General features: G+C 40.8%; 1 protein-coding gene across 1 annotated transcript; it reads right to left on the bottom strand.

Moving 5' to 3' along the window:
• Positions 1-6,514: 6,514 nt before the first annotated feature.
• On the bottom strand, positions 6,515-11,550 carry LOC108440628 (heart- and neural crest derivatives-expressed protein 1). Its single transcript, XM_017719583.2, has 2 exons — positions 11,104-11,550; positions 6,515-6,668 (listed from the first exon to the last, which is right to left on the bottom strand). Exons 1-2 carry the CDS (start codon positions 11,485-11,487, stop codon positions 6,579-6,581), a joined length of 474 nt encoding a protein of 157 aa, XP_017575072.1. The 5' UTR covers positions 11,488-11,550; the 3' UTR covers positions 6,515-6,578.
• Positions 11,551-17,834: the final 6,284 nt, after the last annotated feature.

The raw sequence follows: 17,834 nt of genomic DNA, 5'->3' as shown, positions 1-17,834 counted from the left end.
TGAGGAGCTTTTAGAGGGGGACGTTTGGTTCCCATCACCACCACTGTGAACGGTTCTGACCCGGTAGGATTATCTAGAACTGAGCGTTTCACACCAAACCGCTCTGAACGACTCTGTTTACATCGGAACTGTTTAATTATGCTGGAATTTTAGGAAAATATGTGGAGTTCCCCTTTAAGCATCTTCAGTAGCTTGTGAAGGTTCTTCACAGGGTTGGAAACGTGATGCAGATTCAAACCTTCACATTTTTTGTGGTTTTCCTCAATACGTCTGATTCAGTTAATCATATTATTACAATATTAAACGAATATTAATGACAGCAATTTGAATTAAATTAACTTATTATAATATACACTGTGTGTCCAAACATTTGCAGCAGCGTTTCCTCCGAGATGAAGGGGTTAGTAGTGAGTCTGTGCTGCAGTAACAGCCTCGACTCTTCTGGGAAAGCTTTACACTAGATGTTGAACACTGCTGTGAGGATTTGATTGAGCATTAGTGAGGACAGGTACTGATGTTGGATGTTGGATGGTCAGTTCTGGATCTCCAACTCATCCCAAAAGTACTGGATTGAGCTCCATCACTCCAGAGAACGCAGCTCCACTGCTCCACAGCTCAATGCTGGGGGGCTTTAGACCCCTCTAGCTCACGCTTGGCATGGAGATGTTGTGTCAACTTATAAAGTCTGTCTGGTCACTTTTGGACATGTAGTGTATATTATAACTGCCTAATATATTTGGCTCATTATGATAATGTAATCAAATCAGTGTGTTATTATTCATAATACAATAGGTGTATTATGATATTGATCTGGTGGGCTAGTCATGTTTTCCTGGGTGAGATGTGTTGAGTGTGGAAGCTCATTTTCAGCGCGTAGAAGAGAAAAAAAATCTAGTTTTTTCCCCTTTTTCTGTTTTTGACAGCAGTATGTCAGAATTTTGGCTTTAGTATCTCAGAATAATGAATTTCAAATAATAACCTTTCTCAACATTTTGACTTAGTAATACAAAAGAATGCCTTACTGTGTTGAAATGTTATTTTATATTAAAGTGATCATTCTGAGATTATGAATTATTATTTTGAAATTCTAAGTAAAAAAATAGAGAATTTAAATCAGATTATTCAGTAAAAACAATAAGTAAATTATTTACATTATTAAAACATATTTCAGTGTTATGTCAAACTTTTGTCTTAGTATCTGGAGTTTGAGTTAATATGTCACAATTTTGAGAAAAGTATTTATGGTAAGACTTTATTATAGGGTACAGTTCATTAAGCTGAATGACACCTGCATAAGCTTGTCATGACATCTGACATAGCACTACATAAATGTTTATAAATGCTTATTCCAATGGGTGCATTTCACTATAAAGGTTACATTTGCCAATTTTAATCAAGGTTGGCCAAAGTAGCCTTTATGACAGATGATTGGACTTGGAATAAGCATTTATTAACACTTATGTAGGGTTATGTCAGGTGTGATGAGAAGCTTATGGGTGTCATGTAGCCTTAATGAACTCTACCTGACAGTGAAGTGTTAGTGTAATTATTTCAGGTCAAAATCTTAAAGTAGTTCTTTATTTTTGAGATGCTGTCACGTTATTTCATTATTTACATGATCACTTTCCTGAAATTTAAGTTCATTAATTTGTTATAAATTTTTAAAAACATTTCTTTGATGCGTCAAAATCCTGAGAAAACGGTTCATTTTAGGTCCTGCACTCTTAAAAAAGATGGTTCCCAAGGGTTCTATATAGAACCATCTGCATACTTAAAGGGTTCCTCACATTTATGGAGAGCGTGCTTTGTATGGTTCTATATAGCACCCAAAAGGGTTCTCGTATTGTTATGACGTCAAGAGGAACTCTTTTTGGTGCTGTATAGAACCCCTTTTCAAAAAGGTGCTATATAGAACCATATGCGGTACATTCTGCATAGATCTGAGGAACCCTTTCATGATGCAAACAACCCTTTAATCATGCAGAGGGTTCCTTGAATATCTGTGGTTCTATGTAGATCCATTTTCTTTACCGAAGAACCATCTTTTTAGAGCGTAGGACGAAATTTACAGGGAAAATCTTTGATTACTTATTCATTAATGAATTAATTTTAGTCTTAGTAACTCAGAATGGAACGTTTATCAAACACCTTGTTTTGATTTAAGTTTAAAAATGATGAAAAACATATTTTTGACATATAAAGTAAAAAAAGGTCATTTTTAGGGTAGAAAGTCCAGTTTTGCTGTCAGAAGGAGGGAAATGTGTGGGTGAGGGGTTTTCTCCTCTCTATGGGGGGCTGTAGTGAGGTGTGTTAAAGCAGGTGAACTCAGGTGTGCCAGTGGAGTGGATCAGGAGATCAGCACTGACTGCTGATGGGTGTGTGTGATTCTCTCTCTCTCTCTCTCTCTCTCTCTCTCTCTCTCTCTCTCTCTGTGTCTGGGTCGTCCTCCATTTATGCTGACAGGTTTCAGATTTTGATTTGATTTCCGTAGCGTCTCTCTCGGCCTTTCAGTTTGTATCATGTAGGGTTCTCTCATTCTCAGTTACAGCGCTTTTATTCTTCTGTTCTATTAGACATTGGCTGTACTTCATGGGTCTAACTGTTGTATTAGATGAATAAAGATGACTGCATATTGCTTTTAATAAACAGTACACATCAAAATAGCCACAAGCTTCAGTTCCAGCTCATTCGGTACCTGAGATCCTTCAGACGGCCACTAGGGGCTGCTCACGAGTTACTGTGAATCTTTGTTTAATCTGTGTCTTTTTTATTATTCTAATCATTTAAAAACCCTTCAAGGGTTCTTTACCAGAGAGAAGGTTTAGAACCATTAGTTCTAATGGTTCTAATTGTTTGATGATTATATGTATTTCTTTACTAAAGAACCCTTGAACTAAGGGTTCTCAGTGTGTCGGGTTCCATTAGCAGAGCATGCAGGCACCTTCAGCTTCTTTACAGTTGTTCTAGCTGTGTTTGGGGTTGTTCTCTTGTTTGTCCATCTTCTCCACAGATTCAGTTTCTTGGCTGATGAGATTAAATTGTCTTCTACACTCTGACAACAAGGTACTAAACAGTCACTGGGGTGGAACCCTTAAGGGGTCCCTTTAGTCAGGGAGCATAACTGAACCATAATCCACTGAAATGATCTGTTCTAAGCTATGCTGACTCCACACGCCCCGCCTCGCCTCGCCTCCAGGCTTTTACTCTACTGCTCTGTTTTAAAACTTTCAGTTATGAAAAGGAACAAATACCAACTTTTCACCTGGAGGAACTGATTTAAGCTCCACGATCAGACCTTAGAACCACTGTAGAACCTTTGAGGGAACATCTACACTGTTTGTACCTTGATGAACGAAGCATGTACCTACACAGAACCTTTATTACTGACAGTGTAATATATATCTCCGAATCATGGCGCTCCCACCTTCATGCTTCACTGTGGGTGTTTACGGAACCCTTCTTTCTCCAAACATGATGAACGTTGGGCTTCATTCACAAGTATCTTCCTAAGTTTGTTCTCAAAGTTATTCTTGAGAGAGGTTCTAAGAAAAATTCTACGTCGATCTATGATGTTCTTAAACCACAGGATTTTTCAAGGCAGGGTGCTGGTAGGTCCTAATGAGGTTCATCTCAAGAAAAACATGTTCCTTCAAGGAGAGAACCTGGGCTATTTTACAAAAGGGTCCAACATAGTGCTAATAAAGGGTTCTTCTTTTGTTGCAAGCTTGTATTGTAACAGTAGAACCCTCTTCGAAGATCTACAACACGTCCTCCATCAATCTGAATGATGAAAGGTTTGTCAGATTGATGGTGAGTGTGCTGTATGTGGTTCTGTATAGAACATTTTTGAAAAGGGTTCTATATAGCATCAAACAGGGTTCTTCTATTGTTAGTGTCAGCCTTGTGACAATAGAAGAACCTTGTTAGTGCTATATAGGACCATCTACAGCACATTCTCCAGCAAGCTGAAGAACCATTTCATCATGCGAAGCGTTTGAGTACCCATAGTTCTATATAGAACCATTTCCTTTATTGAAGAACCATCGTTTTTAAGTGTGTACAAACAAAAAAAGTGGTTAATGAAACACAAAAAGATGATGGTTCTTCAAGGATTCTTAATGTCAACCTTGTAACAATAGAATAACCCTTTTTGATGCTATATAGAACCATCAACAGCACACTCTCCATCAGTCCAAAGAACCCTTTCACGATGCAAAGAACCCTTCAATCATGCAAAGGATTCTTTAAGTGTTCTTGGTTCTATATAGAACTTTTTGGAAGAGCCTTCTAAGGGACAACAAAAAGTTCTTTATAGAAACATCTGCAAGATGTTCTCCATCAATCTGATGCAAAGAGCCCTTTACTCATGTAAAGGGTTCTTTGAGTGTCCGTAGTTCCATATAGAACCATTTTCTTTATTGAAAAACACTTGAAGAACCATCTTTTTTTTTATATAAAGAGTGAAGCTGACATTTTCCCAGCACGTCACTGTTGACATCAGCCTCAGTACTAGCAGTGCTCTGGAGCCCGGTTCTAGTAGGGGTTTATATGGACGCCCAGTGGGAGGAGTTTAAAGTCCTTCTTCTGTAATTGGAAACAAGTGCTGACCAGAGATCTTTGGCTCTCGTTCACCAACATCTTCCCAAGTATGTTCTTAAACGTGTTCTTGCGAAAGAGCCTGAGAAAAATTCCACGTCAGGTTCATGACGCGTTCTTAAAGCGCGGAACTGTTCCGCCTTTGTGCTCTTGAATGTGAAGATTCTGTTCTAAACGTTTGAGTCTGTTTTCCTTGTAAGCGGCGAGGACGTGAACTAAAACGACAGAAAACCTGAAACCTCACTGGCCACGATGTGTTGTGCTGATGAGATAAAATCACAGAACGCCAGATTTTAATAATTAGCTTTGAAGTGCTGAGCCTGACAGCTGCCTGCACACTAAAATACAAGCACTGTGGCAAAAACGTACAGATTTATCTATAAAAATGAGAATTTGAATAGAATTAAGAACCATCTGTCTCTGTGTTTGCACACTGTGAGATTAGACCTCTGCATTTAACCCGTCCGTGCAGTGAAACGCCCACATACACACTAGTGAGCACACACACTAGAGGGCAGTGAGCACACTTGCCCAGAGCAGTGGGCAGCCCTGTCCACGGCACCCGGGGAGCAGTTGGGGGTTAGGTGTCTTGCTCAAGGACACCTCAGTCATGGACTGTCAGCCGAGGGGATCGAACCGGCGACCTTCCGGTCACAGGGCTGGTTCCCTGACCTCCAGCCCACGACTTTATTCACCCTGCTGTCACTGGGCCTCATTCTCCAATGTCTTTCCATGTTTGTTCTTAAATATGTTCTTGAGAAAAAACCCAAGAAAAAGTCTGTCAGGTTCACGACGTGTTCTCAAAGCGCAGGACTGTTCTCACCTTTGCCCTCCTGAGTGAGTGTGGATTCTGTACTCACCTGAGAACAAATCCCAGAGCACCGCTGAACGTCAGAATCAAACGGCAAACTCTGGGTCTACATCAGTAATGAGTCAGACAGTAATCAGATTTCTGCTTTAAAACCAGCCAATAAACTCACAGAAGGAGACGCGACGTAAAACTCAAACTTCATGAGCGGCTTTTTTTAAAACATTGCACCACTTTACCTGAAAATATGAACGTATGTCGTCTAGAAGATGAAGAATGTCACTGTTGTTGGAAGAAAACCTTGTCGTTTTTCAGTTTTTGACATAATTTGGAAATACCAATGATTGGACCAAAAGAAACAGCCCAAAATTACATGGGAAAAATTCTGGTTCCATTGACTTCCACTAAATTTAAGTAGTTTTTTCCCTTCTTCTCTAAATTTAGCAGGTTGGAGACAACAGCGATATTTAAATCCTTCGTTTCAAGCGTGCATTTGGTTTCAGCATCGCTTATTTACGGTACCGCCGTCTGTTCTTCGCACAGACTGAGAAATCTGAAAGAAATCAGAGTGACCGTCCACAGCACTGAGAAATCTGACTACTGAGCTCAAGTCCAGCCTCTTTATCAGATTTCTTAGATCAGAGGGCGCTGTTTACGTGACCATTTGACCTGCAGAAATCTGATTATGATCAGATTATTGAGGGCATTAAACACACTGTTAACATATTAACCCCCTCAGGTCTAAACAACTAGAGAAATACTAAAGAATAAACACAGAAACAGATGCTTTTCTCAAAGGTGTTCAACTTTAATATAAATACGTCCAGAATTGGTCAAATGTTCAGGAATATAAAAGATCGGCAACTAAAAATTCACCAATAATTTATTAGAAGTGTGAGAAATGGTTGTGATCTGTGGTTCGTGGCCCCTGGTGTCCAGCCTGGCTTTAGTTTGTCAGTTGATGAGGTAGAAATGAATTCATTCCATTATTTTATTCCAGAGTCCAGAAGCAGCGCAGGAATTCCAACCCACAGTAAAATCAATCAACATTATTATTAATATTAATATTATTCTGTAAGATCTGTTTCTCTCTTAAATAAAAAGGCTGGATGTGAGGATTTTTAACGCTTCGCTGCTCATCGCTCCCACCACGAGTCCGACGGGACTGATGACATCACGGGTCGAGCTCGAGGGCCCAGACCTGCTGAGGCCAACCGGACCTGGAGCCGAACTTCAGCTTCACCGAGCAGTCCAGACCTGCGGCCTGAGAGAGACACGAGGGGAAAGAGGGAGTTAGGAAATGGAGAAAAGTGAGGAATGAGGAACGTACACACAGAAAAGAATGAGAACATGGAAAAGTACACAGAAAAAGTGGTTCTTCCAGGGTTCTTTAGTAAAGACAGTGGCTCTATTTAGAACCATGAACACCCAAAGAACCATCGGCATGATTTAAGGGTTCTTTGCATGGTGAAATGGTTCTTTAGACTAATGAAGGTTCTGTGTAGCACCTAAAAGGGTTCTTCTGTTATTATGTCTGACATTGTCAAAATATCAGAACCCTTTTTGGTGCTGTATAGAACCATTTTCAAAAAGGTTCAGAAAGGTATGTAGAACCATATGCAGCACACACACTATGCAAATGGTTCTTTGAGTGTTCGTGGTTCTATAAAGAAACATTGTCTTTACTAAGGAACCCTTGAAGAACCTTTTTTTTTTAAAGTGTCTAGCAGTTGGGAAACAGGCAATGTAAGAATGAATGGTGGAATGGGAAATAGGAAAAGAGATACAGTAAAAAAGAAAATAAAAAAATATGGGAGGCAGGAGAGAAAAATGAGGAAGATTGAAAGATGGAGAACGGAATAGGGGAATGAAAAAAATGAAAATGGGAATGGTGGAAAGAAATAATGTGAGAATGTTAAACAAAAGTGGGACAATGGAAAAATGGGAATGATATGTGAATGGTGGAACAGGACAACTGGGAAAGAGGAATGGGTAAAAAGAAATTGTGAATTTAGGAGTGGAAAAAGGAGGAGAAATGGGAAAAAATAGAAGAGAATGAAGAAAGTGGTAGAATGGAACAAAGGGAATGTCTGCATATTAAGATGTGAAATGGGAAAGAGGAGTGGGGAAAATGAGAAAATGGCAGAACAGGACAATGGGATGATGGAAAAATGGGAATGATGTGAATGGTGGAATAGGCCAACTGGGAAAGCGATAGAATAATGGAAATGGAGAACTGAGGAAAAGCAAAAGGGGGAAAAAAAGACAATGAGGAAAGTGGTAGAATGGAAAATTGGGAACGACTGGGGATATTACAGTGTGAAATGGGAAAGAGGAGTGGGGAAAACTGAAAAATTAGAAGATGGCAGAAAAGGAAAATGGGACGATGAAAAATTTTAACTACAAACTTCACACAGCCAAGTGTTCATGTTTAATATAGACATTTTTCCCTATGAATACAGGGAAAACAGGGAATTTAGGCAATGTGGGAGAGTGGGAACAACAGGGAAAATGGAAAAAGGGTCAAACTTTAATTTTAAATGAAATATGTTCACACAGCTCCTCCAGTGACTTCAATCAGCTTCTGATTTGAATTTCATTTATTTTTACATAGAAAAAGTTAGTTTATTTATTAAAAGTGTAACAGTGGTTATTCTTAAATGTTCATATTAACGACTTCAGGGTATTTTCCCTTTATTGCGCGCGAAACAGACACTGGATCATCATTTCTGCGCTGCGTTTTCATAAAACCACAAAGGTGCTCTTTATAAATGACACTGTAAATAATATATTTTGCTGTTGTCAGAACAAAACCTTGTATCTCCAAGATAGATAGAAAGAAAGAAAGAAAGAAAGAAAGAAGGGAAGAACTGTATTGATCCCAGAGGAAAATTGTGGTGTTTCAGCAGAAAGACATATAATTACACATAAACTTACATAAACTATGCAGGAAAATACAATATAGAAACAAATCCAGACACAAGCTAAAGTACAAGAGAAATAAAATAAAGTATAAAAGTATCTATTTACATATTCACATGGCGTATGAGAGATTCACCGTATTTACAGACAGCAGGCACTGAGTGGTGTGAGGTCGTCTAACAGCACATATAATAGACATCACTGAGTTGCAATATAAAATAGTAAGTTTACAGGAGAAGGAAAAAACCTACTCTAGTTTTAATGGAAGTCAATGGAACCAGACGTTTTTCCAAGTCATTTTGGTTTGATTCTTTTGGTCCGTTCATCATGAAATTTACACACAATGTAAAGAACAACGTGTATTTTCAAATTATCTCAAAAACTGAAAAACGTCAAAAATGGAGATACAAGGTTTTGTTCCGACAGCAGTGATTTATTTACCCTAATAACCTCAGTATTGAGTCCAGCTGTAAATGGGGCCAACACAAGCTCAAGATGACCGATCTGAACTATAGAACAGGGATCTAAGAGGAATCGTTAGAACACTTCCAGAACTGAGGATCCTTTTTTAGCCCCAGTTTACGTTTTAATCTGCATCTGAGAATCAAAACTAAATAAAAACGTTTGAATTAATGTTGTGGGAAAGGAAGAAGACCGAGGAGGACAGCTGCTCATGTCCATCCGAACTGATATTCCTCTTTACAGCATTTTAATGAAAGAGTTTGGTTTGAATAAAGACACATTCATGTCCAACAGCTACGCTTAGAATGATTAAAAACGCCACTGATGACCTTTTATTTTCATATTTGTAATCAAATTTGTGTTTTCTGAGTCTCCTTTGACCGAAAGGGTTTAATAGAGGTGGACAAAGTACAAAAATTCTGTACTTAAAATATTTATAAAATATTACTCAGATGAAAGTATTTATTTTAATAAACAGATTCAATTAAATCGATCTCTACACTGTTAAAAGTCGTTCGTCAGATCAACTTAAAAAGTATTTTAGTACGAAGCAATTCGACTAATTTCATTCAACTCACAAATGACTTTAATTGAATTGTTTGTTCAAAGTATTTAATTAGTTTTGGCCGATCTGATGAGCCACTTTTTGCAGAGTAATCTTGAACAACTAACTCAGATTTCATATCTGCAGTGATGTGAGAAAAGGAGAGAATGTTTTAACAGAAATGTGCCAAAATGAAAAGTGGGATAATGGAAAAATGGGAATGATATGTGAATGTTGGAATAGGACAACTGAAAAGAGAGGGGTGGGATAATGGAAATGGAGAATTGAGGAATAGCAGAAGAAAAATAGAAGACAATGAGGAAAGTGGTAGAATGGAAAAATGGGAATCACTGGAGATATTATGATGTGAAATGGGAAAGAGGAGTGGGGAAAACTGAAAAATAAAACTGCCGAACAGAAAAACTGGATGATGGAAAATTTTAAACTAGAAACTTCAAACACACCCAAGTGTTTACATTTATCATAGACTATTTTTCCTATATGTACGGAGGAAACTGAGAAATAGTGGGAGAGTGGGAACAGTGGGATTGGGATTTCATATCCGCAGTCACACACGCCCCCTTAAAGGAACCTGTTCATCAAATAATATAACAACTATATCTACAAAATATCTACAATAACTGATTTAAAGAGGAAATTCAGAATTGACTAATTTATAATTTGATTTTCTCTTTTAAATCTTTTTTTAAGTGTGATTTTAATTGTTATTCTTTACTTTTGTAAATGACTGTATTTTCTCATTTGTAAAGCACTTTGAATGACAGCAGAGCATGAAATGTGCTATATAAATAAACTCACCTTGCCTTCTTCACAGTGGTGGTGATAGGAACCAGACGTCCCTCTAAAAGCTCCTCACAGAAAGTTCCTACATAACACTGGTTCTGAATTCACTGCCTGATGACTAAGACGCTGTTTTATGAGAGTTTTTAGAAGGTTTTGGACAGAGAAGAGAAGGTTCCTGGATGGTTCTTGGCTTGGACATTGGTTCTAGTAAAAAGCATTACTGGAATAGAACCTTTATGTTGTATGGAGCTTTAAAAAGCCTTATCCTGCTCTCACATCTCATTCACAATAGTTTTTCTTGAAAGAGAAGTCCACTGAAAGGTTATTTAGGGAACGAAAAGTGCAATTTTAACACCTTATTTTTGTTAAAGTTAAATTTTGATGGATTTATATGCAAATGTTAATATGATTATCGCTGCTGTCGGAAGAAAACCGCATATCTCCACTTTTGTCGTTTTTTAGGTTTGGCCTAATTTAAAAGTACCTATTGTCCTTTACATTGTGTGTAGATTTCATGACGAATGGACTAAAACTAACAGCCCAAAATGACTTGGGAAAAATTCTGGTTCCATTGACTTCCATTGAAAGTAAAGTAGGTTTTTTCCTTCTCCTGTAAAGTGACCATTTTGGAGATACAAGGTTTGCTTCCAACAGCAGCGACATGCTGATGAGTATTAGTATTAGTGAGTAACGCAGTCAAGTTTTTTCTCAGTTCAGTTTTAGTCATTAATATTTGGTTTCCCGACCATCTTTTTGGGGTTTAATTGATTCTGTTGTGTTGGTTCAGCTTCTACAACTGACTTCTTGTTGCAATTTTCCATTCCACCTTAAATGTAACAGCTGCACCATTTAAAGTGGAATGGAAAACTGGAACAAGAAGTCGGTGTAAGCCTCACAGTTCCTATGCGGACAGATACTAGACATTCTAAGAAGTTCCAGAGGATCTTCAACACTGTTCTCTACTCACCGTGTCCCGTTTCCTCTTCAGCGTCCTGCTGTCGTATTTCTTAATCTCGGCCCTGAAGGCCTCCTGACCCCCGGACTCTTTGGCCAGGACCTCCATGAGGTAGGCGATGTAGCTGGTGGCGAGGCGGAGGGTTTTGATTTTGGACAGTTTGGTATCTGAGGGGACGTTGGGGATGCAGCCTCTGAGCTGGGCGAAGGCCGTGTTCATGCTTTCCGTCCGTCTGCGCTCTTTTCTTCGGCCCGGGGCGCAAACCTGACCCTCCTGCCCCGGGACAGCGGGGGCAGGGCCGGGACTCGCCCCCCAGCCTGGGAAATAAGGGGTATCCTGATGACAGCGGGGAATAAATGGGAAGGGAGGATGCTGGTAGGTCCCAATGAGGTTCATCTCAAGAGGAATACGTTCCTTCAAGGAGTGAATCTGGGCTACTTTACAGAACAGGAGCAGCTAGATAACATCTTCCATCGTCCAACTGCTGACATCAGCCTCAGTGCCAGCAGTGCTCAGGAGCCCGGTTCTAGGAGGGTTGAGGTTCTGAAGCTCCACTGATCTGTTCTCCTCTGTGGTGGGGTTTATATAGACGCCCAGTGGGAGGAGTTTAAAGCTCCTTCTGCTGTAATTGGAAACAAACAATGAGCTCCACTCAGCAGTGAGGATGGATGGTACAGACTCCACACTGTTAAAAAAAAGTGGTTCTTCAAGGGTTCTTTAGTACAGAACGTAGTAATACACTCAAAAAAGTGCCACAAATTGTTCTTTGAGTGATGAAATAGAAGAACCACTTTGAGATCCATTAAATGGTTCCTTAGAGAACCAAAAGTCTTCTACGGCACCTTTATTTTTAAGAGTGTAAAAAGGGTTCTGCATTGTACCAAACAAATTCCAATGAACCATTTGTAAAGGTTCTTTAAAAAGCATACACTTTTCTTCTTAAAACAAAAAACTGTTTATGCATTGAAATGGTTCTTTGAGTCATCGTGGTTCTATATACACTGTTAAAATAAAGGTGTCAAAAAGGTTCTTTGCACAGTGCCACAGTAGAACCACTGTTGGTTCCTTTTCAATGAATTGTTCTTTAGGGAACATATGATGTGTGAGTGGGCTGTTAAGGTTCTTTGGTCATTAAGGGGTTCTTCCAAGATCCACATTACATGGAGGTTCACTCGCACTCATAAAACATGTTTCCCTAAAGAACATCTATTTAAAGGTTCTTCATGGAACCAAAAGTGGTTCTTCTATCACATTAATCCAACAACTCTTACAAGCACCTTTATTTTCAAGAACATGATGAGTCAAAGAACCATTGGTTCTTTGCATACACTCTTAAAAAAAGGTGGTTCTTCAAGATATGTATAGAACCATGGACACTCAAAGAACCCTTTGCATGATTAAAGTGTTCTTTGTATCCTGAAAGGGTTTTCAGATTGACAGAAAATGTGCCACAGACAGTTCTATATAGAACCTTTTTGAAAAGGGTTCTACTATTGTTTCAAGCTTGACATGGTTACAATAGAAGAGCCCTCTTTGGTGCTATATAGAACCCTTTTCTTCACTAAAGAACCAAGATTGTAGTTAAATGCTTTTTTCCATGATGAAAAACCTGTTGGAAGTGGTTCCTTAAAAAACCTTTAAAATGGTTCAAGACTTTTGCTATTGTATATAGAACCTGCTATGGACCTTTATCGGTTCTATAGAGAACCCCCTTTTTGCTAAAAGCTTTCCATGCTCTGAAAAACAACAGGTTCTTTGGAGTGATGCCACAGAACACTAAGGTTCCCTTATAACTCCTTCAATGGACTGATGAAGCAGAATGTTGATACACAGCATTTCTCACCTGCACTGAGTCTTTCTGGCTTTAATAGGAGGGGCAGTCGTGGGCTGGAGGTCAGGGAACCGGCCCTGTGACCGGAAGGTTGCCGGTTCGATCCCCAGAGCCGACAGCACATGACTGAGGTGTCCTTGAGCAAGACACCTAACCCCCAACTGCTCCCCGGGCGCCGTGGATAGGGCGGCCCACCGCTCCGGGCAAGTGTGCTCACTGCCCCCTAGTGTGTGTGTGTTCACTAGTGTGTATGTGGTGTTTCACTTCACAGACGGGTTAAATGCGGAGGTGAAGTTTCCCCTTTGTGGGATTAAAAAATTGTCACTTATATTTTAGTGTTTTAACAATAACAGCGACGTTTTAGACGCCATAAATACAGCAAAGTTGGTCTTTGATATAAATATGAGTATAAAATGTTACGTTTTCAGCTGCAAAGACATTAAACTCCATAAAAAGACTGAAATTCAGTTCACAGCTTAAGAAAACTCTAACTATCCATCTCGACTCTCAGAAAGAAATGCCAGGATCGATGGCATCGACATATTTACCCATCATACTTTTGATTTAGCAAATGACTTAAAGCATAATTCCACCCTTTTTTTTTACATTTCTCCATAATTAAATATTTAAGATGTAAACCGAGCGGTTCTGAGCAGTTTGGTGTGAAACGCTCAGTTCTAGATAAACTTACCGGGTCAAAACTGCTCACAGTGGTGGTAATGGGAACCAGACGTCCCTCTAAAAGCTCCTACAGAAAGTTCCTACATGAGCTGGTTCTGAATTCACTGCCTGATGACTGAGACGCCGTTTTATGAGAGTTTAGAGAACTTCAACTCCATTCATGGTGGAGGGAGACATGCAGGGCGCTGTGCGGCAAAATAGTCCCCAAAGAAAACTCATTATTCCAGATTTTCCACTGTTTTCCATCATCAACATTCCATATGAACTCAGAAGACTCGTGTAGGTTCTCTGGTGGTTCTGGATGGTAAATAAAGTGTCTATATCTGTGTTGTAGTCATGGCGACGCCTGGTTCCCATCACCACCACTGTAAAGACGTCTGGACCGTTTCACACCAAACCCTCTGAATCTCTGATTAGACCTCACACACTGAGTTATGGGGGAGTTCCCCTTTTAATTAAAACTGAAACATCAACCAACACTAAACACCAAATCAGGGCCAAATCAGTCTAGAACCACATATTAACAATATTAAATATATTAATGATATTAAAAAGTCTCATAAACATGCAGCAGGTAATCATAATTTATTGTTGAAAGTGAAGAATGAAACATTAAATCATATCATTTGCCTCATTCTAGTACAAGGTTCTTCTCTAAGATGTTCGGTTCTCGAAAACGACCATAATTAGTATAGAATATTTCTGTTATGTGGCGGTTCTTTAAACTTTAAAAACTTTTCATGGAGGCTCATTTGTTTTAATGCAGTTTCATTTGAAGTGCACACACGTGACGCTTTCATGCATAAAATATAAGGAATATATTTTATTGTTGTGTCTAATTAGAAGAAAAACCCGCCGTGAGCTCGTTTCTCTCCACGTCTGTTTGAGTGTAACCCGCGTTTCTGTCTCCGTGTCTGTTTTGTTCTGTCTGCACTAATAAAGATAAGGTTCCCTCTGGAATGCTGGATGTGTTTATAGCTGCTCTAGGAGAGCCAGGCTGATTTATTCTGTGTGTACGGGAACAACAGACACTCAATCTCTAATAAAACCGAGCTCCTCTCAAGGGTCCGGAGCCCACCGCAGCTTCACAGTTCACTCTGTAGACCGACGCTGTAGATTCACTCTGACAACAACAGATCACAGCTCTGAAACGTGTACATAATAATCTTATGCAAGAAGGAAAATATGATGAATCTGCACTGGTCAGGCAGAACATTATGACCACCTCACTGTCCACTTTATCAGCTCCACTTACTGTATAGCTGCACTCTGTAGTTCTACAGTTACAGACTGTAGTCCATCTGTTTCTCTGATACTCTGTTACCCTGTTCTTCAGTGGTCAGGACCCCCATGGACCCTCACAGAGCAGGTACTATTTGGGTGGTGGATCATTCTCAGCACTGCAGTAACACTGACGTGGTGGTGGTGTGTTAGTGTGTGTTGCGCTGGTCTGAGTGGATCAGACACAGCAGTGCTGCTGGAGTTTTTAAACACCTCAGTGTCGCTGCTGGACTGAGAACAGTCCACCAACCAGAAATATCCAGCCAACAGCGTCCTGTGGGCAGCATCCTGTGACCACTGATGAAGGACTAAAGGATGACCAACACAAACTGTGCAGCAGCAGATGAGCTGTCGTCTCTGACTTTACATGTACAAGGTGGACCGACAAGGTAGGAGTGTCTAACAGAGTGGACAGTGAGTGGACACAGTGTTTAAAAACTCCAGCAGCACTGCTGTGTCTGATCCACTCGTACCAGCACAACGAGTTTAAGCATTCTAGATTTCTAACTGGAATATTTGGCACATGTGCTGACCACCTAAAACTTCTAGACTGCTAACTAGGCCTGGAATGTTTATCTAGTACACAGAGTTAGCGTTCTAGAATGGTAACCTTTCTATGTAAAATTGCCTAGAATGCACTAGCAATGCTCACTCCCTGTAGAAGTCTATATATCAGGGCTCAGCCCCCGTTTTTATGTCTTGCTTAAGCTTCCCTGCTGCACATGGTTTACGCAGCTCGGCAGGGCGCTCCTAAATCAGCCGGCGGCTCCAGGCAGCTGGGCCAAGGTGGAAACCCTGTCATCAGCCCGCTGACCGCTGGATTAATGATGGCCCAGTGGACATTATAACATCCCAGCGTGACCCGGAGCAGCAGCTTACATCACGTTTAAGGAAATTCAATTTAATTTTGGGCTTATTTCCTCGTCACCTTCTGCAGCAGATACAGGAATCGGCGGGGCAGTGCCCATCCGCCGGGAACACTGGGCTTCTTTAGCATGTTTTCATCACGAGGCGGCCACGCTGAGAGCCCCTCGACTTACTGAGTGTTACTGCGCGCTTTATTTCCCAGCACAATGCGGCTCAGTGTTCGGAGAGGGTTGCACGTCGGGGAGGAAACTTTCCCGACTCCATGTTTCAGCCATGTTTACAAGCTCATAAAAGCCCCACAGGAAGTCCAACTTTGATTTGCTTTTGAGAACCCAAATCACGTGTTGACCGCCCTAAGAAAAACAGCCCGTGTTCCTCACATAGGGGGCATTAATATTATCGAAAAGTGTTGTGTTTTGTTAACGTTTGCTTTCCACTCACAATATATTTTTCCCCCTCTCGGAAAAACTACAACTTCCTGCTTCCTCTAAAGTGGAAAAGCTTTCTGAATGGGATGTTGCCTCATTAAAGGCACGGTCGTAAATCTGCCTCAGCCTGCTCAGCCACACCATGGCACATGTGGCCCGCTCCCTTTAAATAGCCATTGTTCCACCGTTTGTATTGGTCTGATCCTAATGACGTCCTAATAAGTTCAGCTGTGGAGCTTCGGCACTTTTCTAACTGCTTTTTTTTAGCCCCATTTATTCACAGGAAGGCCCTGGAACAGTCAGTGTTTTCTGCAAAGCATGTCTAATTAGTTTGGGCTAGAGGTGAAAGGGGTACACAACACCTCTAGAGCAGCTTGGGGTTAGGTACCATGGTCAGAATGTGAAGGACAGGCAGCGCTGGCCTTCACAGCTTTATCAGTTGATCAGCTTTTGCAGGTTTATTTAACACATCTTTGTCCTAAAGCAGCTTTCAGTATGAAACGCTCTGTGAAATGAAATGAAATGAAATGAAATGTGATTTAAACCCCCTTTTGAAAGACACCTTGGAATCTTTATGGGCAGCCTCAGAGACCGGAATGGATGGTATAGTGACCGTTTTAGCTCATTTTGAGCAGAACTCAGAAACACTGGCCGGTACACGACTGAAAATACAGCTGTGAACAGCTGTACACACATAAAATCATCGTATTTTATATAACACAAAAAAGTTCACTTAATTCCGGAAAATCTGTGTTTTGGAAGTGACGATACTTAATGTTTTCACACTGATTTTCAGAGTTTGGGACACCATTTACTTCAAAACAATGGGATCTAACTGCTCACCGTGTGGCCATGAGGGACATGGGATGCAGCCTGGCTAAAATAAGGCTCCGCCCACAGAGTAAAACTCTTTGGCCTCTTTTCCAATGCAGGACCGAATGGTTCTGAGCGCAGATTTGATCTGTTCCAGTGGCTTTACCACTGGGGCAGTCATGGGCTGGAGGTTAGGGAACCAGCCCTGTGACCGGAAGGCGCCAGTTTGATCCCCTCGCCTGACAGTCCATGACTGAAGACGCCCAACCTCTAGTTGCTCCCCGGGTGCTGTGGATAGGGCTGCCCACCGCTCCGGGCAAGTGTGCTCACTGCCCCCCAGTGTGTGTTTTCATTAGTGTGCATGTGGGTGTTTCACTGTATGGATGGGTTAAATGCAGAGGTCTAATTTCACAGTGAAACACTTAAAAACCGCCTCGCCACCTTTTTCCATCACAGCTAACCGCGCTTAGGGCCACAAAACCAGTTGGTGGACATAAAGATGCAGCTGTTCGCTGATTGGTTCTGTATTCACGTCAGCATTGTGCCTTTATGTCCAGCTGCGTTATTTGAGATTATATAAGCTCGGCTCACTTGGACACCAGATAAGTGAAGCAGAGCGCTTTAAACCCAGCATTCAGCAAACATCAAAGCTTCAATCTAACACCAGTTTCTAAATGCGAGAGAGTAGCTGCTTAGCTTTATCTTAGCTAGCATGCTGCCAGCTCTGCTCACCCATAGATATGTTCTTCGCTGTGTCCAGCCAGGCACGTCAGTGGCGCTGCCATTCTGGGGCGGCCAACATCGCTGCTGGACTGCATTCAGTACCGTTACAGGAGCGGCCG

Source organism: Pygocentrus nattereri, chromosome 16 (genome assembly GCF_015220715.1).
Source record: "Pygocentrus nattereri isolate fPygNat1 chromosome 16, fPygNat1.pri, whole genome shotgun sequence".
In the NCBI taxonomy this organism is placed as follows: Eukaryota; Metazoa; Chordata; class Actinopteri; order Characiformes; family Serrasalmidae; genus Pygocentrus; species Pygocentrus nattereri.
Note: the sequence above shows the minus strand (reverse complement) of the source record. Positions and strands in the feature narration are given on the sequence as shown.

Coding starts and splice junctions, on each gene's coding strand:
- LOC108440628 (XM_017719583.2), bottom strand. CDS start 11,487: ATGAACCTCATTGGGACCTACCAGCATCCTCCCTTCCCATTTATTCCC. Junction 6,669..11,103: donor TGAAGAGGAAACGGGACACG/GTGAGTAGAGAA, acceptor TGTCTCTCTCAG/GCCGCAGGTCTGGACTGCTC.